General features: G+C 36.5%; 1 protein-coding gene across 11 annotated transcripts in view; it reads left to right on the top strand.

The window, feature by feature from the left end:
• The window catches only part of HDAC9 (histone deacetylase 9), a 938,649-nt gene that overhangs the window by 897,923 nt on the left and 15,898 nt on the right, over window positions 1-24,828 (top strand). For 9 of the 11 annotated variants that reach the window (XM_058724883.1, XM_058724881.1, XM_058724878.1 and 6 more), the window contains one exon: window positions 14,197-14,374. In XM_058724883.1, the coding sequence (XP_058580866.1) occupies window positions 14,197-14,374 (178 nt within the window). Of the gene's footprint in view, window positions 1-14,196; window positions 14,375-22,473; window positions 22,599-24,828 lie in introns of all 11 variants that reach the window. The other 2 variants (XR_009260421.1, XM_058724882.1) reach the window with 2 other exon arrangements.

Here is a 24,828-nt window from a genome sequence, read left to right as displayed (position 1 = left end):
AGAAATAAATCTGCCAAAAATGAAAGATTGGGTATTATTATGAATGCCATTATAAATTACAGTGAAAACCTAACACTGACAATAAAATAACTTGGTTTTATATTAATATGCAAATTTAGATTGGGGGAGCATAGCTTAATCTTAACAGAAATGTGTTTGTCATTAATTATAAACAATATAAATTCCCTAAATTTTTATAAATAACAATAAAATTAAACAATAATTTAATAAAATTTTATTTAAAAATTTCTTTTGAAAACCAAGCAGGTGGGTGCCTAGGTGGCCCAATCGGTTAAGCGTCCGACTTCAGCTCAGGTTATGACCTCACAGTCTATGGGTTCAAGTCCCACATTGGGCTGTGTGCTGACAGCTCAGAGCCTGGAGCCTGCTTCAGATTCTGTGTCTCCCTCTCTCTCTCTGCCTCTCCCCCACTCATGCTCTGTCTCTCTCCATCTCGCAAAAATGAATAAACATTAAAAAAATAAAAATAAATAAATAAAAAAGCAAGCAGGCTAAGTATTCTACCAATAAAAATGTAAGGTATTTTCTCAAAATTTAAAATACCTTTATATAAATACAGGATGAAACACAGGTAAATGAATTACTGCTAAATGAAATACAAAGTTTTTGAAATACAGCTGATATCGATGACAAAGGAAAAAAAAACTTCAGCATGGCAGTTCAAATTTCCTCTCTTAGTTGCCCATTATCAACCATACTTTAGAAATGTTTGAGATGATTCTAATATTGAACTATTTTGTAAATGAGTTTTTGAATTTTCATTATATTTTTTCTATTCAGAATTCATTAAGCAAAATATTCAATAAATGGACCTCTGCCCCTACGTATGAAGAAGTAACTACTCTAGGAATTGTCCTTTGATTAGAAATAAAACTAGAAAAACATATATATGGAACACTGTTTTGGGCACTGAGCGCCAGATACTGAAGGCCTATAATCCCAGCAGGAAACAAACAAGGAAAGAGAAATATGAGTCCTACAGTTGCCTGAGGTTACTGATAGAGGGAAATCTCGAGGCTTCAGCATAGGGAGGGAGAATACAAATAGAATCCAATTACTTTTCTGAGTTGAAGATAAAGTAATCAGTGTTTGGGGAGATTGAAGTGACTCAAATTTGTGAGTCAGGATATTTGAGGTGAAGTTGCTGCACAGAGAAGTTCTGTGTATCTGTACAGGAGTGTCTTTAAACCTTTATCTTATTTTACATGCATGAGGTGAAATTCCACAAGGCTGGAGAACTAACCATCGGAAACCAGTAGGTTAAACAATTCAAACAGTTCACACAGGACTGAGAATAATTTGCATTCCTCTCAGCCAGAGTGGAGAGACCTTGTAATACATAAGGCAACATGTAGAGAAATCAAAATGGTTTTCTCTTAGCTTTGGACTAAATTAGCGTTGTACTAAAACCTGCTCAGGAGCCAATTTGACAAAGAGTATGAGCAAGCCTCAAAAGGATCATACTGATTGCATGATTTAATTGTGTTCCCAAGTAAAGTCCAACATGTCAAAGAACACATCAAAATTCAATAACCAGAAATGTCCAAATTAATAATGCCAAACATCCAAATGAAAATAACCAGACATGCTATGAAATGGGAAAATATGACCTAGAACTACAAGACAAATCACTGATTCAGAAATTCAGAGGGGAGGAGTTAAGATGGTGGACAAGTATGGGGACCCTGGACTTTCCTTATCCCTCAAACACTGCTATATTGAGGTCAGATCATTTGGAACACCCAGGAAATTGACCTGAGGACTAGCAGAACAATTTCCAAGGTTGTCAGGAGTCAGCATGGTAGGTATGAGGTGCATGGAAGTGAATTGAGGGAGAGAAAAACAGTGGTGCCTCAGAAGGGAAGGGAACCCTTTCCATAGGGAGAGAAAAGGGAGACAGAGAGGGGTTAAGAGAGTGTGGTATCATGTTTGCACAAGACGAAAACCTCTCTGGACCACAGACTGGGGACCGAGGGGTACTGAGTGTTGCAGTTTTTTTGCAAACAACTTGTGGAGCTCAAACTCTGAAGTTTTGGAAGTGTGTGAGTTTCTCCACAGCAGAGCTGTGGAGTTCACTCCTGGGGAGAAGCAGGGCACTGGTCCCAGAGTGCATAGCATAGTGTAGGGATCTCCTGGGTCTCAGTGGAAAGAACATTCCCCTTCCTGGAGTACATTTAGAAGAGGGTAAATTGCCTCTCCCAGGACAAAAGACCCTGCAGACACCAGCAAAAGGCCTTTCATCAGCAAGGGACAGAGGTGTGTGCAGAGGGCAGATGACTTGGTTGTTGCTTTCCAAAGTGCTACACTGTACATTTCATGCAGCGTGCACATGCACTGTTTTTATCTGGGGCAAAGGATATCAGACACAGCGCAGAGTGGAGATGTTTTTGGGACAAAGCACATCAGGCACAGCTCAGAGAGGCTGTACTCTAGAGGAGGGGCATGGATATGTGCAGTGCCGGGTCCCTCGAGATTTCAAGTTTTGATTCCCAGCCACAGAGCAAAGATAAATTGCAGGAGAGCTCTGGTGCAGGGTACGCTGACTGCCCTCGCTATTCTTTGAGGGCTTCCTGAATGAATAGGGAGTGTGTGAGATCCTTTGTCCAGAGACAAGATTCAGGTGACGCCATTTTACCTTTCACCACCAACACAGTGGGACTTCAGAGAGCAACACAGCAGCCCCCAGTAGAAGCTGGACCCACTTAACCCCAACCCCCTGTACCTGGAAACTGCACTGGTAATGGGACAGGTCTGACTCTGAGCCAGCTCAGTGGGCCTCTCCTCCAGAAGACCAGCATAGGCAGCACCCCGCATGCACCAACTGTACTAATCATAGAGTGCTTCAAAGCATCACCTACAGTTCTGGTAGAAATAGGACCAAGTTTACTTTTTCCCTTCCTCCTCCTCCTCCCTTCTCCCTCCTCATCTTCCCTTCTCCCTCTTCCCTCCTCCTCCCTCCTCTCCCTCCTCCTCCTCCTCCTTCTGTGTCTTCTATACATCATATACGGGGTCAGAAATCAGTCCTCAACAAGTACCAAAAGATTGTGATCAAACCATGTATATTTTCAGATCATGATGCTATGAAACTTGATGTCAACCACAAGAAAAAATTTGGAAAGCCCTCAAATACATGGAGTTAAAAAACATCCTATTAAAGAATAACAGGTTAACCAGAAAATTAAAGAAGAAATTTTAAAAATACATGGAAGAAAATGAAAATGAGAACAGAACAGTCCAAAACCTTTGGATGCAGCAAAGGCAGTCCTAAGAGGGATGTATATTGCAATTCAGGCCTATCTCAAGAAGCAAGAAAGGTTCCAAATATAAAACCTAACCTTACATCTAAGGGAACTAGAAAAGGAACAGCAAACAAAGCCTAAAGCCAGCAGAAGAAGGGAAATAATAAAGATTAGAACAGAAATAAATGATACAGAAACCAAACAAAAACAGAAACATAGAACAGATCAATGAAACTAAGAGCTGGTCCTTTGAAGGAATTAACAAAATTGATAACCCCCTAGCCAGACTTATCAAAAAGAAAAGAGAGAGGACCCAAATAGATAAATGAATGAAAGAGAGGTCACAACCAACACCACAGAAATACAAACAATTATAAGAGAATACGAAAAATTATATGCCAACAAACTGGACAATCTGGAAGAAATGGACAAATTCGTAGAAACTCAGAAACTACCAAAACTGAAATAAGAAGAAATAGAATACAGACCCATACCCAGCAAGAAATTGAATCAGTAGTGAAAAATCTCCCAACAAGCAAGGGTCCTGGGCCAGATGACTTCCCAGGGGAAGTGTACCAGACATTTAAAGAAGAATTAATTGGGGTGTCTGCGTGGCTCAGTTGCTTAAGTGTCTGACTTGATTTTGGCTCAGGTTGTGATCTCAAGGTTCGAGCCCTGCATTAGGCTCTGCACTGAAAGCGCAGAGCCTGCTTGGGAATTTTCTCTTCCCCTCTCTCTGCCTTCCCTGGCTTGTTTGCCCACTCTCTCTAAATAAACGGACAAACATAAAAAAATAAAGAAGAATTAGTACCTATCCTTCTCTAGCTTTTCCAAAATATGGAAATGGAAGAAAAACTTTCAAAGTCATTCTATGAAGCCAGCAGTATCTTGATTCCAAAGCCAGACAAAGACCCCACTAAAAAGGAGGATTAGAAGCCAGTATCCCTGATGAACATGGATAGAAAAATTCTCAGTAAAATACTAGCAAAGCGAATTCAACAGTACATTAAAATAATTATTCACCGTGATCAAGTGGGATTTATTCCTAGGCTGCAGGACTGGTTCAATATTCTCAAATCAATCAACATGATATACCACATTAATAAAAGAAAGGATAAGAAACATATGATCCTGTGAATCAATTCAGAAAAAGCATTTGACAAAATACAGCATCCCTTCTTGATAAAAACTCTAAGAAATCACAGAATCAATCCCATTTGCAATTGCACCAAAAACCGTAAGATACCTAGGAATAAACCCAACTAAAGAAGTAAAAGATTTGTACTCTGAAAACTATGGAACACTTATGAAAGTGATTGAAAAGGACACAAAGAAATGGAAAAGCATTTCATGCTCATGAATTGGAAGAAAAACATTGTTAATATATCTATGGTATCCAAAGAAATCCACACATTTAATGTAATCCCTATCAAAATGCCAGAAGCATTTTTCCCAGAGCTAGAATAAACAATCCTAAAATTTGTATGGAACCAGAAAAGACCCTGAATAGCCAAAGCAATGTTGGAAAAGGAAAACAAAAGTGGATGCATCACGATTCTGGATTTTAAACTATATTACAAAGCTGTAGTGATAAAGACAGCATGGTACCGGCACAAAAACAGGCACATAGATCAATGGAACAGAACAGAAAACCCAGAAATGGACCCACAGCTATATGGTTAACTAATCTTTGACAAATCAGGAAAGAGTATCCAATGGGAAAAAGACAGTCACTTCAGCAAATGGTGTTGGGAAAACTGGATGGCAACATGCAGAAGATTGAAACTTGTACCACTTTCTTACACCATTCACAAAAATAAATTTGAAATTGATGAAAGACCTAAATGTGAGACAAGAAACTATTAAAATACTATAAGAGAACACAGGCAGCAACCTTTTTGACCTCAGCTGGAGCAGCTTCTTACTAGACATGTCACCAAAGGCAAGGGAAACAAAAGCAAACATGAACTACTGGGACTTCATCGAGATAAAAATCATCTGCACAGTTCAGGGAACAATCCACAAAACTAAAAGGCAGTCTACACAATGGAAGAAGATATTTGCAAATAACATTTTGGATAAAGGGTTAGTATCCAAAATCTATAAACAACTTATCAAACTTAATAGCCCCAAAAAAATAATCTGTTGAAGAAATGGGCAAATATATGAATAGACACTTTTCCAAAGAAGACATCTAGATGGCTAACAGACACATGAAAAGATGCTCAACATCACTCATCACCAGGGAAATGCAAATCAAAACCACGATGAGATACCTACCATCACACACCTGTCAGAGTGGCTAAAATTAAAAACACAAGAAACAACACAGGTTGGAAAGGATGGGGAGAAAGGCAAAGCCTCTTGCACTATCGGTGGGAATGCAAACTGGTACAGCCACTCTGAAGAATAATATGGAGGTTCCTCAAAAAACTAAAAATAGAATTACCCTGTGATCCAGGAAGTGCACTATTAAGTATTTACCCAAAGGAAACAAAAATACAGACTCAAATGGGTACGTGCACCCATGTTTATATCAGCATTATCAACAATAGCCAGACTATGGGGAGATGCCAGATGTCCACTGACTGATGAATGGATAAAGAATATGTGGTATATATGTTATATATGTACATATAATGGAATAATTATCAGCCATCAAAAGAATGAAATCTTGCCATTTCCAATGACGTGGATGGAGCTAGAATGTATTATGCTAAACAAAATAAGTCAATCAGAGACTTATCATATAATTTCACTCATCTATGGAATTTAAGAATAAAACAGATGAACATATAGGAAGGGAAAAGAGAAAAGAGGGAAACAAACTGCAAGAGATTCTTAATGAAAGAGAACAAACTGAGGGTTGATGGAGGGAAGTGGGTGGGAGATGGGCTAGATGGGTGATGGAGGAGGGCACTTACTGTGATGAGCACTGAGTGTTGTATATAAGTGATGAAAATCACAGAATTCAACTCCTGAAACCAATAGTGCATTTTATGTTACCTAACTAAAATTTAAATTTAAAAAAAGAAACTTATTCAGAAATTCAAGGCATGATAGAATTAGCAGATAAAAATATTAGTTACTCCTAATATGAAGAGGAAAGTTGCAAGCATGATGTTCAGAGAAATTAAAAACATGGAAAATGTGCAAATGGAAGTTTTAGAGATGAAAAATTATAAAAAAAAGCATTTGAAATTTAAAAAAATATGTACCCTAGAAGAATTAATGGCAGATGATACATTGCAAAAGACAAAAACAAAACAAAACAAAAACAATGAAGTTGAAGAAGTAATAGGAACTATTCAAAGTGAACAATAGAAAAGTACTGAGGTGCACCTGGGTGGCTCAGTCAGTTGGGCATCCAACTCTTCATTTCAGCCCAGGTCATGATCTTACGGTTCGTGAGTTTGAGCCCCACATCAGGCTCCACAGTGACAGTGTGGAGCCTGCTTGGGATTCTTTCTCTCCCTCTCTCTCTCTGCCTCTCCCCCACTCTTTCTCTCTCTGTCTCTCAAATAAATAAACTTCAAAAAAGGGAAAAAAAGAAAAATGCTGAAAAATAGTATATCAGTAATATATTGGGCAGCATCAATCAGCTAACGTATCTATAATTAGAGTTCCAGAAAAGGAAGAAGTTTGGGAAGTATTTAAAGAAATAGTGGGAAAAGGTTTTATAATTTGATGAAAACCACAAATCCACAGATCCTAGAAGCTCAATCTCAAGCAGAATAAACATGAATAAAATCACACTGAGGAACATTATCATGAAATCTTAAAAGAAGCCAGAGAAAAGAAAAATCATATTGCGTAAAAAGAAACAAAACGATGATAAGATGAAGATAAGAATCTTTCAATCTCAGAATAGATAGGTTAAATGACAGAAGCCTAGGATTAAAGACTACATAGTATATGGTTTTATTTATATGAAATTATAGAAAAGGCAAAATACAGTGGCAGAATTTCAGTTATTATTAGGGGCTATTAGGGGCCAAGAAGGAGGGTAAGAAATTCATGCCAAAAGGCCAAAATAAGCTTTTAGGGATGAAGAAATATTCTGTATTTCAAATATATGTGTGACTGCACACATTTGTCAACATGCATTATAATCTGCCCTTAGAACTGGTAAATTTTATTGAATACGAACTATACTCAATGAGGCTGATAAAAAAAGATAGTTACGGGGCGCCTGGGTGGCTCAGTCGGTTAAGCGGCCGACTTCAGCTCAGGTCATGATCTCGCGGTCTGTGAGTTCGAGCCCCGCGTCAGGCTCTGTGCTGACAGCTCAGAGCCTGGAGCCTGTTTCAGATTCTGTGTCTCCCTCTCTCTCTGACCCTCCCCCGTTCATGCTCTGTCTCTCTCTGTCTCAAAAATAAATAAATGTTTAAAAAAAATGCTTAAAAAAATAGTTATGAAATGAAGGAAAAATACCAGCTTTTGAAACTTTTAAAGAATTTCAGTTACAGAAACAGTGTTTTCAAGAGAAAAAACATTTAAATTGACCCCTACAAAAATAAGGAAATAAAGTAACAAATTTAGTATCAACAGGCAAACCATGCACAAGATTTAATTTTGAAAATCTGTAATTGGGCTTTCAAAGATGTCTATTTGTTGACAGAATCATTGATAAAATTCCTATTCTTAGTTGTGTATTCTGAAATAGAATGAAATTGAGAAGTCATATGATTTTGCAGCATCTAAATTTAGTAAATAAAATTTTATAGAATCATAAATGAAGAAAGCTTTCTTGATAAGTTCAGCTTACATAAAATGTTTGCCAAATAAAGGTACCTGTGAAAGAAGGGAAAAAACAGTAGTTGTGAAAGTATTTGGTATGAAGTAGTCACTGATATCAATATTTTAAAAATTGGAAGTGAAAGATATCCCAAATTTAGCAGAATTTACTACTATAGCACCACACTTGTGAAGATGGGGTCAACCAAAAATATTACAGTCTCTTGAGAAGAATATTTAAAGATGCCACAGTTTCAAATTTATTAACTGTAAAATTCCACTTTGAAGAAGATTTCAGGCAGTTTATGAAAAAGTATAAAATATTTGGACCACACTGAAAAAAATGCAATCTTCATAAAAATACCAATGATATTCTATTACTGAGAGATATGGCCACAAAATTGATTAACCTATGTGAATATTTAGCAGCAATCATAATTCTGCTTATGTTATTTTCTAATGTTTACATAATCAGTATAAAGTAGTCACTATACTTTGGCATATATGAATTATAATATTTTTGTTTTTTTAGAATGAATTTTAGTTATGAAAATAACTTTTGAATAGGATTGTTTTATATTTTATAAGTCCACTGATAAAAACAGTTTGCTGACCAGTAAATGAACATTTCAATGACATGATTTTTATTTTTAGCCCCATTTTAACCTTAAAATTGCCCCACCTTGGATGAAAAATTACCTGGTCGCTCTACTGATACACCAACTTTCAATACATCTTTATTTTTACATATATATACAATACTTTGGATCCCAATAAATGTCTCCATTTTGCTTAAAACATCTATCTTAAACTCTATTAAGAAGCTCTGAGCTCTGGAAAATCTCTGTGGGGCCCCTTTAAGTCCCAGGTGTTAATAATCTCTGAAGTTGATGGGGATTAGAAATGGTTTACTACCAGCTTCTTGTCCTGTGAGAACATGGTGTGTAATGACAAAAGACAACATTATTTAAGCACAAGTTTGAGAAATGACTGTAAAGCCCCAGAAGGATGAGGGAAGGGTGAGGTTTCAGGGGTCAGGAGATGTTCAAAGTGTCAAAGGCTTTGGTTGGGAAAACTTTTGGCTAATGTGTTGCTTTTAACACAGCAAATACCTGTTTTTCCAAAACGCTCATTACCAAGAACAATGTTGTTGTTCCTGAAGTCTGATTACATAGTACCTGCAGAATGTCCTCTCATGGTTCCTACCTGACCCAGTGACACCCCATCTATGGCCTCCCTCTAACTCTTGACTGTCTGCATCTATTACCTGGTTCTTACCTTTATTTTAGATTCATTCTTTGCCTTTACCAGAAAAAAACAGAAATGTAGAATAATGAAGGTTAAATAGTCAAAAAGAAGGAGGAGGAGGAGGAGGGTTGGGGGAGAGGAGGGAAGAAAAGAAAAGGAAAGAAATAAAAGGAAAGGAAAGGTGTTGAAAGTGGGGAGATTTACATAGTGGGCAAAATGAATAAGGATAGAGGATATAACCAAAGAGGGAGTGTGCATGTCCAGTTTTAATGTAAAACTCCTCTCTTTTGACAGTTTTATTGCTTTAGGAGACTAATCCACTGGTGGCTAGTTACTAATATTTTACTTTATAAATAACAGCTCCTGAAAACTTTAGCAGTAAACCTTGGTTCATTTCTCTTGTGTGCTAATAGGGGTATTATTCTCGTGCCAACAGATACGATATCCTGGCACATATGTTTGTGAAAGAAAAAAAAACCTACTCATCATGTGAAAATATAACCCATAAATTTGTAGTTTGAATTGGCTGCATATGGCACAGTCTGTGCTATACCCACTTCCATTTTAATTATTCTCCTTTACAAATAGAGATAGTAGTCTATGAATGCATTATTAATATAGAATATTTCCTTTGTTTTTATAGGCTTTCCAGAGGCCATATTGAATTCAAAGTTTTGGGTTATTTCTGAGTCAGAAACCTCATACATTTGGATAAAAACCAAACTTCCAACGTTTAATCTTAACTTAGCAGGATATTTTATACACATTACATTTTATTCCAAAAGGTCTTAGCTATTTAAAATCTTTCTTACTACTCACATACCTAAAGGCTAAATGTTGAAGAATCATTGTCAGTCATTCTACTCAAAAATTATGATTAACGATTCACACCTTCCATCCTGATTGTGTTTGGGGAGTAAAGATGTTTGTTTTGTCTATGGCCAAGAATTCTCTTCTTAAGGGAAAATGTACAGTGCTTACAAATTAAAGCCCTTTATTCTAGATGTGCCATATTTTCTAAAAGTGTTTACTGACCTCCTCAAGCGTTTAGAGACTCACAGAGAAGATTTTCTTCCATAACAAATTTATTCTAACATCCAAGTGTAATACATAACATGAGATCAGAAAAATCACTATCATTGAGAATTACAGCAAGGAGACCCCTTTCATTATCAACTCTACCACTATCATGTTATAACTGTGGAAATTGTGCTCCAGAGTGATCCAAATGACTTCTCTGGGACTGGTGTGTAGTCTCCAACCTACAAATCTTGACTTTTAGTTCAGGGCCCCTTCTTCAATGGACTTCTTACTCATGCTCTTCAATGAGCCCTTATCTCCAGTTTTATGATAGCTTCATCAATGTCTTAGCTGGTAAACAGGTGTTTGCAATAGTATAAGGTTATGAGAAATGAAGAGTAAAAAGGACAAGTCTTACATGGTTGTCTCACTTGGTGTAAAAACTTACACCATAAAGTCAATAAAAGGTGCATCAAGTGAGTAACATATCTGAGGAACATGGGTAACCTGTTATTACCAAATATGATTTCTTTGGTAAAGCAAAGAATGTATATAATCCTTATATAATATAAATAATTCTTTTAAGTTGGTATTTTTATAGATTGAGTCCATTTTTATATTTTTATGTATAGTGGAAAGAGGGTAGAGGAAGACTGAATAAAGGAGGACAACAGAGTACAGAGCAAGAGATATTTTGGAGTCAATCCTGGATGAGGATTTCAGCTTTTCTTCTTCCTAACCATGTGACTTTAGAAAGGTTACCCAACAGGGGCACCTGGGTGGCTCAGTCGGTTAAGCGTCATACTTTGGCTCAGGTCATGATCTCACAGGTTGTGGGTTCAAGCCCCATGTCAGAGCCTGGAGCCTGCTTTGGATTCTATGTCTCCTTCTCTCCCTGCCCCTCCCCTGCTCATGCTCTGTCTCTCTCTGTCTCTAAAAAATAAATAAATGTTACAAAAAATTAGAACAATTACCTAATATTGCATCATAATAGTTATGAGGATTAAATGAAATTATAAATTAGGAATGTGAAAACATCTAACATACTCCTTGGCACATATTAGGAGTTAATTAATGCTAGTTTCTCTTTCATATAGTGTATAAAACATAATTTAACCCATAAACCACCTGCTACCTGTTGTTTGTTTGTCAGAGGCCCCATATTAGTCACTCTAGAGAAACAGGAAAGGATGTCATCCAGCATCACCAATTTTCTGAATATCCTGAGCTAAAATAACATTTAGTAGTAATATTTTGTGTTGGGGTGCCTGGGTGGCTCAGTTGGTTAAGAGTTCGACTTCCCCTCAGGTCATGATCTTACAGTTCATGAGTTTGAGCACCATGTCGGGCTCTGTGCCAACAGCTCAGAGCCTAGAGCCTGCTTCGGATTCTTTGTCTCCCTTTTTCTCTCTGCCCCTTCTTCCCTTGCACTCTCTCTCTCTCTTAAAAAAAATTTAAAAATTTTTAATAAAAAAATCAAAAATAATATTTTGTGAAACTCATTACAACTGAATGCACTTAGAGATGGAATATGGTATTTCCAACTTGAATAAGATTATAATGACATTGTAAACTAGAAAACTTAGGGTCTTGGAATGGAATTGTCAAATCAGAGTCATCTTTCAAAGTTGAAAGAGGTAGGGGTGCCCTAAATAATAAGCCAAGATACATTTCATTACCTACCTCCTAAACCTCTCTTTACTCCATTCCCTCATTTCTTTCTGTCACTTCCTTTTAGTTTTAGACATCATCATTTCCCACCTGGATTTTTGCCAAGATGTGAAATTGGTTTTCCTGCCACCACTCTCATCACCTTCCAATTCATCATCCAAGATCTGTCCAGAGGGATCTTTTAAAAACTTAAACCTGATTCCCTGCCTCTTCTGCTTAAAATGGCCCCTTTTCACCTACAGGTTGAAGTCCAACATCATTCACATGTTATTCAAGACAGTGTGTTAATTAACCTATGTCTACAACAACAATCTCCTTCACCACACTCAAGACTTTTCCAAATGCTCCAGTTGTGCCTAGCAATGGACTTTGTAATCCCCTCCACCACTGCCACCGCCACCGCCACCACCACCGCCAACAATAATAACAACAATAACAACAACATAGAGACATGAGATTCCAGTCTCTGCACATCTGTGTGTACTATTTCCTCTTCCAGGGTTACTTGCCTCCCTCTATTTAACGTTGACTAACTTCTGATGGTCTTTCAAATACTCAGTCAAGTGTTGTTTTTTCTGGCAACTCTTCTCTCATTTTCCCATCATCATAAGTATATATTCCACTTAGTTCCTCTCAGGATCACATGGGCAATTTCCACACAGAATTGTCATTTAGACCACAAATTTCTTGGTGTGAGGGAAGAATCTTTATGTCCTCAACATCTAGCACAGTCTTAGCTTTCAAAGAAAATGTTAGTTTGTGGGTTCATTCACAGTTAGAATTGCTATCATTTGGTCCTAGTTGAAAGCTTTATGATTCTCGTACTTTGGTCAGAACAAGTAACATTGTAGTAGACAACTAAATGAGAAGTGATTGGGAGATTGGGTCTTCTCCCCTAACATGATATCCATTCCTTTGTGAAGCAATAAGATAGGAGAGGCAGATTAAAAAATGTTAGAACTGGAAGGGATTTGAGATCTTTCCCCTGTTGTGAGAAGCAGAAAAGAAGTGGTCCAGGACCCAGTTATCTTCGTTCCCAATCCAGCATTCATCCATTTGCCTTTTTTTTTTTTTAATTTTTAGTTTATTTTTTAAATTTTATTTTAGAGAGAGCATGAACAGGGGAGATGGGCAGAGGGAGAGAGAGAGAATCTTAAGCAGGCTCCACACTCAGCACAGAGCCTGATACAGGGCGTGATCCCATGACCCTAGGATCGTGACCTGAGATGAAATCAGGAGTTGAACACTCAACCGACTGAGCTAGTCAGGTGCCCCATCCATTTGTCTTTTCTATTCTAGTAGAACTTTTTTTTTTCTGTTTTTTTTTTTTTTTTGAAGTAAGCAAACTCTGCATGCCAAATTCTTTCCTAATTCGTCAGGCTGCAGAGATAGTTCTAACCTGGTAAGTCATGTCAGCACCTAGGAATATTCTCCTGCTTTGATTTGAGATGACTCAATACTTCACACACACACACACACACACACACACACACACACACACAGACACGCAGAATAGCTTAGGGGCTGCAAGAAGGCCATTGACTCTGCTTTTTCATATTTATCCCACTGGCATGTTTTCATGAAATGACCTCCTCTTTTCCTCATTCCCCTTCCCCTCCTCAAAAAATGAAACTTCCGTATGACATGAGGAAGGGTGCCAACATCAACCAGTGCATATATTAAAGTTTTAAATCAATTATTGTTCTAGTACACACCCTGGGGTTAAGAAAGAAAGAACATCCAGGACTAACAAACCTGATTGTTCTGGCAAAGTTGCCATTCAATTCATGCTGGCATTTTGGGGCTTTTCTTTTTCTTTAATATTCTAACCTCATTTTTTTATAAAAAGGTAATGGCTCAATAGCAATTTTTAACATTACTATTTCATTCAGTTTCTCCATGAGACTTCTACCTCCCAGTCTCTTAAGGATTTCCCAGGGGGCACAATGCCCAGGGTTTGCTTACTTGATTGTAGAGACAGCTGCCAGTCTGATAGTGAGTTCATTAGACCATGGATTATTCCTCACTTTATTACCCTCTAAGCAAGGGAGAGACTCAGGCTGGGGACTATGAGCACTTCACAACTTGGCAGTCTTAGACTGAGAAAAAGACTTAATCATAATATTTAAGAAACCAAATTACAGCTATGTATAGCATAGAGAATTTTAACTCAACAACTGCTCTGAGTTGGACCTATATAAGTAGTCTGATTAATACTGCTCTAAAATTCCTATTAAAATATGATGCATTTTTTTTCTAGGCAAGTACTGGAAGTCAGTTAGGATGGTGGCTGTGCCAAGGGGCTGTGCTTTGGCTGGGGCACAGTTGCAAGAGGAGACGGAGACCGTTTCTGCCATGGCCTCCCTGACGGTAGATGTAGAACAGCCCTTTGCTTCAGAAGACAGCAGGTATGGATCCAAGATGGGGGAGTCATTAAGGTCAGTAACATCCAGGCTCATCATTAGCATTTGTGAACCTCTCTCCAGGCTTTCCTTCTGTCTCCTCCACTTCCACCACCTGTGTTCTCCAAAGCCACAGATGCCACAGCACACACTATAGGCCACCAAGAATTCCATTCTTAGTGGGAAACACAGAACTAGAGCATGTGGTTGCAGTTCACAGAGAAATAGAGGGCGTGAGATACATGGTGAGAAAAATCACTCCTTGTTGAGTAATTTAGTGCAGATCATTATGGAAAGAGCTGCTTGTGGGCTTTACTTCTTAGTTATCTCTCATTTTCCAGATATTCTTTTTCTATCATCATTTTGAAATTACTGTTATAACAAAGTGAAAAAACGAGAGCAGAAGCTGGAGGTATTACTAGTCAATAGGTTAGAAAACCTAAACATGTACGAGCTCCTTATATGACTACTCTTGTGGTACAAGGACTGGATAAAGATACACGTGGCCTACAAAGGAGCTGGGAATGTGTGAAAAGGAATGTGTGGACTCTTCAGTCTGATTTTATTCTATCTTATGATAAGAAGTTGAATCCACTCAGTCTTCATATGAGTATAGCTTTCAGGAAAAGAAAAATAAGGTTAACCTAAGATTGAGTTTGCTTATTCTCCTTCTGAGAAATACTTGTTGGTTTGTGCATTTTGGTGTTCATCATCCTATCATACAGACAGTGTTACATTCAAGATTTCTTTTAAGTCTGCCAGAACCAAATCCATCACAAATGTACATATATTAACATTGGTGCTTTCTGTAGCTGGCTTCAAAGTCACATTTTCTCAATTTAAAAACGAATCAGGTGAGGCTTTACTAAAGCTCTTCCAGCTTGCACTTTTAAAATGCTTCTGAGAAGGAAATATATTCCCTCTGTCAATAACATCACCATTAATTACACAGATCCTGCTACCTAGTACCTAGTTGGCAGTTTTCCCAAGAATGTGCAAATTTGAACCGTTTTAGCTTTCTTACTTTTACTGGACATTCGGAGTTTAATGGATTTAACATCTTGCTTTGGTGAAGAGCAGGAGATGCATTGAATAAAATATTTCATTTTTATGCAAGTATTTTTCTTACTATAACCATTTAAGACCAGATTACCTGTAAAAAAAAATAAGTTGTATAATACTGTATTAGAAGGCATCTTCATATAGGCATCTGGAGCATAAAGGGAAAACTTATTTCACTTCTTCTATAATATGAACTAACCCCCTGCAGTTCCCAGCTAAGAACCAAACCAAGTTCATAATGCAAAGGTGTCGCAATTATTCCCAAAGCCAAATGCAGTTAGTTGTCTGTCATCTGAGGACTATAAAACTGAGCAAACTAACATCTGTTAGTGTTGGATATAAAAGGAATATATTTGTTCTTTAGAATTCATTTAATACAGAGAAGTGAAGTTAAATTCCAACCTGAGTGAAATGAATTGTAAATAATTTTGCTTAGAATAATTAAGAATGATAAGTCATGTTATAAGCCCCAAGTAGTAAAAACAATCTCAGAACTTTGGCATGAATTCTGTCTATAAGTATGCTTGCTTATCCTCAGGTAAATAATGTGTTTGACTTCTGTTAATCAATGGGGACTTAACCCTGGCTTGAGTTCTCAGTGATTTTTTTTTAAGAGTTCACAGTGATTTTTAAGCTTCCTCTGATAGCAGAGAGAGAATGCGAATGGGAATGTTCTGATGTGTAGGGAAAACAGAGTTTAAGCTTGTGACCTGGATTCATGTTTGTTTACCAGTATGAAACACACTGTATCTATTTTGATTGATTTTTCTTATGGAAATAAAAGTAGTTTTGCCTGAAATATTTTCCAAGGCTTTGCACTCACTTTTTCAGCAGAGGAAAAGAAAACTTCTTCTAGAATTGGCTTTTGCATTTCTATTGAACCATGCATGAATTTCATCAGAGAGAGTCAGAGACAGAGAACCCTTGAAAGCCACAGCACATTTGTTCTTTTCAGGGGCATGCTATTAGAATTGTCTCCCTACTCAATACAGGAAAGAAGACTTTCAGAATTAGATAAATTAGATAAATAGATAGAAATGTTCTTGGGCCTTTGTTATGAATGTAATATTATAAGTACACAGGAAATTAAAAAATTAGAAAAATCAGAATGCTAAATGAATGGAAAAGAGTGAAGGCAAGATTCTTTTTATAGGAAATTCTTGCCAGTTATTTTGGAGGATATATTGGTGTTTGGAGTGAGATGACTCATTTTGTACTAAGATTTTGGGTAAAGCAGCTCTTTTCCTGGCCAACTCATATCTGACTCATTTACCACTAGTGAATAAGGGATAAAATGCTCCTGGCTAAGAACCATTGTAAGTATTTTTTGTTCATTTTTCTTGGATGGGGGGGGGGCGCAAAAGGGAGATGACAGCACATTGCAAACAGTTATTTCATTTTTTACAACTTATTGATGGACCATGAAGAATAAATTATTAGAAAAAGGCTGATATGTGGGGATTCATTTTAGAGATGATTAACTGAAATACAGTTTTCAAAACATAGTTTTCAGGTGGCAAAGGACTCGAGTGAGAAAGAAATCAATAGCAGACCAGGGAAAAAAAGACAAAAAAATGAAAAAGACAAAAAAATGAAAGGGGCCCAGTTATATGTTCAAAGATTATTTAAATAGATAGACCTGGTCACTTAGAAGAGAGAACTATGATTTTACGTTTCTTCTTATTTGCTAGACTTCACCTTTAAAAGATTATAGTTTGCATTGGTTGGATATCTGTTTCAAATGCTTCTACTTTGAAAAGGTCAGTGCAGTATTCAGGTTTATTCTTGGATACCAGTTCAGGCTGTGCTGAAAATCAAGAAAAATCTCTCTCTGACAATCAAAACTTCAGGATGATAAACTATTCAGTTATCAGGAACACATTTACAATCCAGAATTCCTGAGTGTCTCTTTCTCTTTTTTTAAACCAAAACAGAAACTGAAAGTTACATTTTCTTTTCTTTTTTTTTTATGTTTCTTTTTTAGAGAGAGAGAGCATGTGAGCATGCGCAGAGGAGGGGAAGAGAGAGGGGGAGAGAGAATTGTAAGCAGGCCCATGCTATCTGCACAGAGCTGGGTGCAGGTCTTGATCTCACAGTTGTGAGATCAAGACTTGAGCCAAAATCAAGAGTCAGACACTTAACCGACTGAGCCACCCAGGTACCCTGAAAGTTATATTTTTCAAATGTCAGTTTGACCTGTTGATTATAGTGTGAACCATGTTAGATTTTCTTAATACATTCCAATCTGGTTGCTTATTTAATTATTTAGTCTTCTAATTTTGGCAACTTTTCTCATGAGATGGTTTCAAGTCATTATTTAATACAGAAGTATGAGAAAATATATGATTCTAAATGTAGCCATTTTGTTTTTTGAATAACGGTCTTACTCATGAGTATAAAAAATGTATAACGATAAATTGGAAAATCCCAAGTATCATCTCCCTATCACTGGTGATAGTGAATGGCCTATCACTAGTGCCAAGGACATTTTCAACCACATTTTTCTGTATCTGAATATTTATATAGAAATATAGACTACTATTAAAGACACATTCATGTCTAGTATTCCTAGAAACACAACTTTGTTTTCTGTTCTTTAGGATTATATCTCCAAGGCTTCTCAAGCTTCTGATTTTTTTTCTATGATGCCATTATTTTGAGTACTTGTTTATCTAACCAAGCAAACATTCCAATATAAACTTTATTCTGAATTTTCATCCAGTGTCAACAAAATCTTAGTTGAAAAATGGGCTAAGTGGGCTAACGATTTGGAAGCTCCTGGTAAAAGGAAGGATAATCTGTCCCTTCTTCTCTTCTTTTTCCTCTTCTTTCTGGGGACCATCTTTTTATCTCTGTTTTTTTGGTGCCTATCATGTGGTCACGGGGTATGTTTAAAGTCCGACTTAGCATGTTAGGGTTCAACCCAGTGCCCATTTATATATTTTAGGGTTCCTTCTGAATTCTTAAAAGAAGTGTTTTCTAAGGAAAAAGAAGCACATTTGAATGGGACTATAAGTAAAATAAGATCACATGATAACTTCAGCTTCCTATCATTTCATCTTCATCTCTACTCCTTCACTCTTTTCTTCTTAACACTACAAAGGATGAATACAGTCTGAATCAGCTTGCACAGATTCAAATCCCAGCACCAACTTAATAATTGTGTGGTCTCAGGCAAGTTACTTATCTCCCTGGGCATTGTTTTCCTTGTATTTACAAATGAAGGGAAAATTTCATAGGGTTTTGAGGAGAAAATGAAACAGTACTTCTTAACACAATACCTAATACATAGTAAATGCTCAGTAAAGATTGGTTTCATTATTTTTTCCATCATTTTTCTTCTTCCACAATTTATTTTTGCCTCCTTTAATACATAGTTCATCATCCAGTGATGTATATTAGAATATAGAGGCTGTACCTGGGCATCTATGGCTGACTGTTAATAGGTTAAATCAGTAGTACAGTCATTAAACACAAGGGATTGACAAATAATCTCTAAGCAATAAATTGGTTAGTTCATTAATCTGTAATTAGCTGACTTAACTCAAGATTTCACAATGCCTAATACATTGTAGATAATAAATACTTAATGAATGAATGAATCCAAAGAGAGAAGATGAAATACTGTGAAAATGGCAACATTTTTTAATGATACCTTAGCAATTCTTGTCTCTCTCGATTTACTGTTTTGTGAAAGAATTAGTATTTTTATATTTTTATAAGAGTTTTCAAAATGTTTATTTTATATGTATTTTATATGTATTTATATGTATTTTTTATATGTATTTTATATGTATAGGACTAATTGACAATGTCAATTTTCAGATAACTAGAAACCATAGTACTCATATCATAAAGATGGATTGACTGAATAAATATAATAAAGGAGGGAGGAGGCAGCAAAGTATCTTTCTGAATGGAGAAAGGAACTGTCTTTAGGGAGGGAGACAAACATGGGAGTGATGCTGACAGATTACAGGATTATCCTCCAATCTGCGGAATGAGGAAAGAGAATATCCAGTCCATTCATTCTTTAAACACATCTGATTATTCTGTATGTGCTGGACAAAGTGCTGAGATTCAGGGTCACAGAGCTTCCTCACAGTCCCCAAAATGTTCATATACTTGAGGATTTTATTACTTTTCTATTGCTAGCTTTAAAAATTACTGTAAAATTAATCAGTGGCTTAAAATGACAGAAAGGTCAGAAGGCTGATAAGTCTCTAGGCTAAAATCAAGAGGTTAGCAGGGCTTGAGTCCTTTCCTGGAGGATCTAAGAGAGAATCTGCATCCTTGTCTTTTCCAGTTTCTAGAGGCTGCCTGTATTCCTTGGCTCATGACCCCCTTCTGTATCTACAAATCCAGCAGATATACATCCTGCTGACCTTTCTTCACTTATCACATCTCTATCTGACTGAAAGAAGAAAGCTGGGAAAGCTGGGAAAAGATTCCCTGCTTTGGAAGACTCATGATTAGATTAGCTCCACTAGGATAATTAAGATAATTTCTTCATCTCAAGGTACTTAACTTTAATCACATCTTCAAAGTCAGTTTTGCCATGCAAAGTGACTATATTCACAGCTTCCCAGGATTAGAACATAGACACCATTAGAGGCTATTATTCTTCCTACCATAGGATTAGACATGAGCAACCAACTATAATAAGTGACAAGTAATTTGCTATATTGAGCTGTAGAAAAAAAAAGGGGAAGACCTAACACAGACCAAGAAATGGGAAACAAATCACAGAGCAGAACAACTGAGCCAGGGTAGGAAAATATATAGGATTTCACCTAGTAAATAAGAAGAAAGGTATCTTGAGATAGAGACAATAGCTTGAGCAAACCATCTACTTTTTTAAACGTCTACTGCCAACACTGAGTCCAAAGTACCTTCATCTCTTGTCCAAACTCTTATAGTAGTTTCCTTACTAGTTCCCATATCCATTTTTGCTTCCTTTCTAATCCAGTTTCTACGGAGCAATCAGGGAACTCTTCAAAACAAAACAAAACAAAACAACTGGAGAGCAAATCCTGTCATGCCTCTGCTTAAAACCCTTCATTGCCTTTCCATTCCATTCCATTAGCATTATCATTCTTAACAGGACTCATAAGCCTCCATGATCAGTGAACTTATTTCATTTTTTTTCACTTGATTTTAGCCAAAAGGCCGAGAAGCGATATTTCATTTTTTTTTTCAAACTGGAACGAACCTTACATATACTAGTATGCACAGATTTTTTTTTTACCTATTCCATACTCAAATGAACATCACTCAGAACAAGATCAAGAACATTTTCCTCAGCCATCAAGTTGCCTTGTGCCTCTTAGTCAACACCATTTCCTCCAGAGGTAATTCGGGGTTTTTTGGTTTTTTGTTTTTTGGTTTTTTAAAATAGTTTCAACACTGTAGATTAGTTCTGCCAAACATTAAGTTTCATTTAAAGGGAATCAGTAGGTCATACAGATTTTTGTCTGTCTTATTTTACTCCACTAAGCATAATGCTTTTGAGACCCATATAGTCAGTAGCTTGTTCATTTTTGTTACTCTGCAGTATCCTCCTGTATAAACACACCATAAGCTGTCTATCCTGTGGGTGGGTGTTTGGCTTGTTACCTACTTGGAGCTATTAATTTATTTTTCTGGGGGTTTTTATTGAGACATAATTGACATGTAGCATATTTTAGGTATAAAACATAATGATTTAACATATGTATATTTTGTGAAATAATCACCGCAATAACCCTAGTTAACATCCATTAGCACACATAGTTATAATTTTTTTCTTGTCATGAGAACTCTTAAAATGTATTCTCTTAACATTTTTCAAACAAAAAACCACAGTGATGTTAATTATAGTCACTCTGAGGTACCTTACATCCCCAGGACTTATTTATTTTATAATTGGAAGTTTGTACCTTTAGACCACTTTTACCCATTTTACCTTCCTCTTACCCCTACCCTCATCTCTGGCAACTACCAGTCTGCTCTCTGTATGTGTAAGTTCAGAGGTTTTATAGATTCCACAGGTAAGTGAGATCATATAGTATTTGCTTTCTCTGTCTGATTTATTTCACTTAACATAATGTCCTCAAGGTCCATCCAAGTTGTCACAAATGCCAAGATTTTCTTCTTTTTTATGGCTGAATAATACTCTGTTGTGCCACATTTTCTTTATCCATTCATCCACTAATAAATACTTAGGTCGCTTTTATGTCTTGGCTATTTTAAATCATACCGCAGTGAGTATGGGGCTGAATATATCTTTTCAAGTTAGTTTCTCATTTCCTTTGATAAATACCCAGAAGTGGAATTGCTGGATCATAATATAGCAGTTCTATTTTTAATTTTTTGAGGAACTCCCATAAAATGTTTTCATAGTGGCTGCACCAATGTACAATCCCACCATCAGTGCATAAGGGTTCTCTTTTCCCCTCATCCTTGCCATCATTTGTTATATGTTGTCTTTTTGATAATAGCCATTCTAACATGTATGAGATGGTATCTCATTGTGGTTTTGATTTGCATTTACCTGATGATTAGTGGGCGTTTAGCACCTTGTCATGTCCTGTCAACCATCTGTGTGTCTTCTTTAGAAAAATGTCTACTCAGGTCCTCTGCCATTTAGGGCTGTTATGAATAAAGCTATGAAAATTTATTATTGTGGTAAAAAGCATGTAACATAACATTTTCCTTCTGAGCCATTTTTAAGTGTACAGTAGTGTTAACTGTATGCCCATTATTGTGCAACATATCTCTAGAGTTTTTTCATCTTGCAGAACTAAAGGTCTATACCTATTAAACAGCAATTTCTCTTTTCCCTATTCCCCAGCTCCTGGCAACCACTATTTTACTTTCTGTTTCTAACAATTCAACTGCTTTTGATACCTCATATAAGTGGAATATGCAGTATTTGCCTTTTGTGACTGGCTTACCTCACTTAGCAAAATGTCCTCAAGGCTCATCCATATTGTAGTATATGATTAGGTTCTATCCTTTTTAGTGCTGAATAACATTCCATTGTAGGCATATGCCACATTGTCTTTATCATTCGTCTATTAATGGACATTTAGGTTGCCTCCACCTCTTGGACACTGCGAATAATGCTTCAATGAATATGGTATGCAATTATCTCTTCAAGATCCTGTTTTCAATTCTTTTGGATATATACCCAGAACTGGAATTGCTGGATCATATGGTAATTATATTTTTAATTTTTTGAGGAACCTAAGTCTCTATGAAATTTTTGTACAAGTTTTTATTTTGTGAACACAGCAGTCAATTTTCTTTGATATATACCTAGGAATAGAATCGCCAAGGTGTAGGGAAGCCATGTGTTTGTAATACACTTCCAAACTGCTCTCCAAAATGGTTGTGCCATCTTTCATTCCCATCAGCAATGAATGACTACTCCAATTACTTCATATCCTCACCTGCACTTTGTAAAATCAGTCTATAATTTTAGCCTTTCTAGCGGATATGTAATGGTATCTTACTGTGGTTTTTATATTTTTTCCCAAAGACCTATATTCATGTTCATATCATGCCCCTTGGCACATATACTCCATACTGTTTGGAATACTTTTATTCCCTTTCTTCCCACTTGACCATGTACTGGCCTCCCCATTTTCTTCCACTTATCCAAAAAATTCAGATCAAATATCACTTCCTCTTCTTGGAGAATATTCACTGACCATCAATCCCCAAATTAGGTCAGGTACCCCTGTTCTATTTTCTGTCTCCTCAATACTTGTAGTACCTAGAACAGAGCCAGGGTGCATAATAGACATGCAGTAATTATAATTTGAATCAGTGAGAGATTCAGTAAACTGTGGAGTGCCAGAATTAGTAGACATGTGGAGCTTTGGGAGCTGTGGGAAGGTAAGTGTGGCAGCCATTCTCGAAAGCAGTTTAGTACTATTTACTATACACAAAGCATATTAACTAGTAATCCTGCTTCTGAAGATGGTCTTGTCTAAAGTCATTAAAGTATATATATAGTAGGAAGTTCACTACAGTTTTATTCATGGTGGGTAGACAGAGGGAGTCAAACCTGGGGTCCATTATTGGGAGAATGAAATAGTTAAAATGTGGCAGATATAGATAGATAGATAGATAGATAGATAGATAGATCGATCATGGAGATACCATGTAGTACTTGGCAGTGACAGACGACAGACTAGATAAACATAACTACATGGATAGATCTAGTAAATGCAGAACTAAGTGAGAAAATTAAGCAACAGAAATTATATATATAATATACATATTATATATAATATATATAAATATGTAAGTTTATACATAATATGTAAATATATAAATATATATTAATTACATAAAATAAAAATATATGCTCACAAAACAAATGGTACTCTGAAGAGTACCCTACAAACAAAATAATGTACATAACAGGCATTAGATTGTCTGCCTTGAAGGAGGAAGAAAAAAGTAAGATAATAATGGGATTCAAACAAGTCAATGAAACAAGAGAAAACACATATTACTAAATGACATTCATATAAACAAAGAAATACTGTTTTAAAAATCATAGGAAATGAAATACATTTTGGGAAATGTACAAGAATGTAAGGCAAATACAAGAATTTAAATTTATGCTATGTATTTTCTCAAGTTAAATTGTTTACTTTCTGCTTTATATTTTTGTAAGTTATTTTAACCTGTGATTGCTGGACTGAACAGATCCTTCTCTTAAATATATGTAATCTTCACCCTTTATTGACAGAGAATCATCAGTGTTCACTGTTAAGTTGGCTTGCTAGAGTAGAAGTTTATGTCTTCCAATTAGCCAAACTATTGTACTAAAATTTATCTTTGGAGGTTTTATTTTATATGTATTGTTGACCTTACTGTGTCTGCATCTTACCTACTTACAAATGGAATTAAATTTAAAAATGTAAAGATTGCATCTCTTCCCTTTCCCTATCTCTTTCCACAACTGTATTTTTGCTAATCAAGGTAAGCTTGGTGTATATGTACATTGATTACGGAAGTGGGGAGCCTCCACATTTCCAGAGCATTGCTTCTCACTGTTTCACAAAAAAAAAAAAAAATACATTAATGGGGCGCCTGGGTGGCTCAGTCAGTTAAGTGTCCGACTTCGGCTCAGGTCATGATCTCACAGTCTGTGAGTTCGAGCCCCGCGTCGGGCTCTGTGCTGACAGCTCAGAGCCTGGAGCCTGCTTCGGATTCTATGTTTTCCTCTCTCTCTGACCCTCCCCTGTTCATGCTGTGTCTCTCTCTGTCTCAAAAATAAATAAACATTTTTAAAAAATTTGTTTAAAAATACGTTAAAAGGTCATTCCTCACCAAGTTCATTTTCTAAGTGTTTCACAAAGATGATTTCTTTTTAAAAAATCCTTTTAAAGAAATATGTAGACTATAAAACAGATATCTAGGGGATAGGA

The sequence above is a fragment of the Neofelis nebulosa genome, chromosome 4 (assembly GCF_028018385.1).
Source record: "Neofelis nebulosa isolate mNeoNeb1 chromosome 4, mNeoNeb1.pri, whole genome shotgun sequence".
Lineage (NCBI taxonomy): Eukaryota > Metazoa > Chordata > Mammalia > Carnivora > Felidae > Neofelis > Neofelis nebulosa.
The sequence above is the reverse complement of the archived record's forward strand: the minus strand, read 5'-3'. Positions and strand labels throughout refer to the sequence as shown.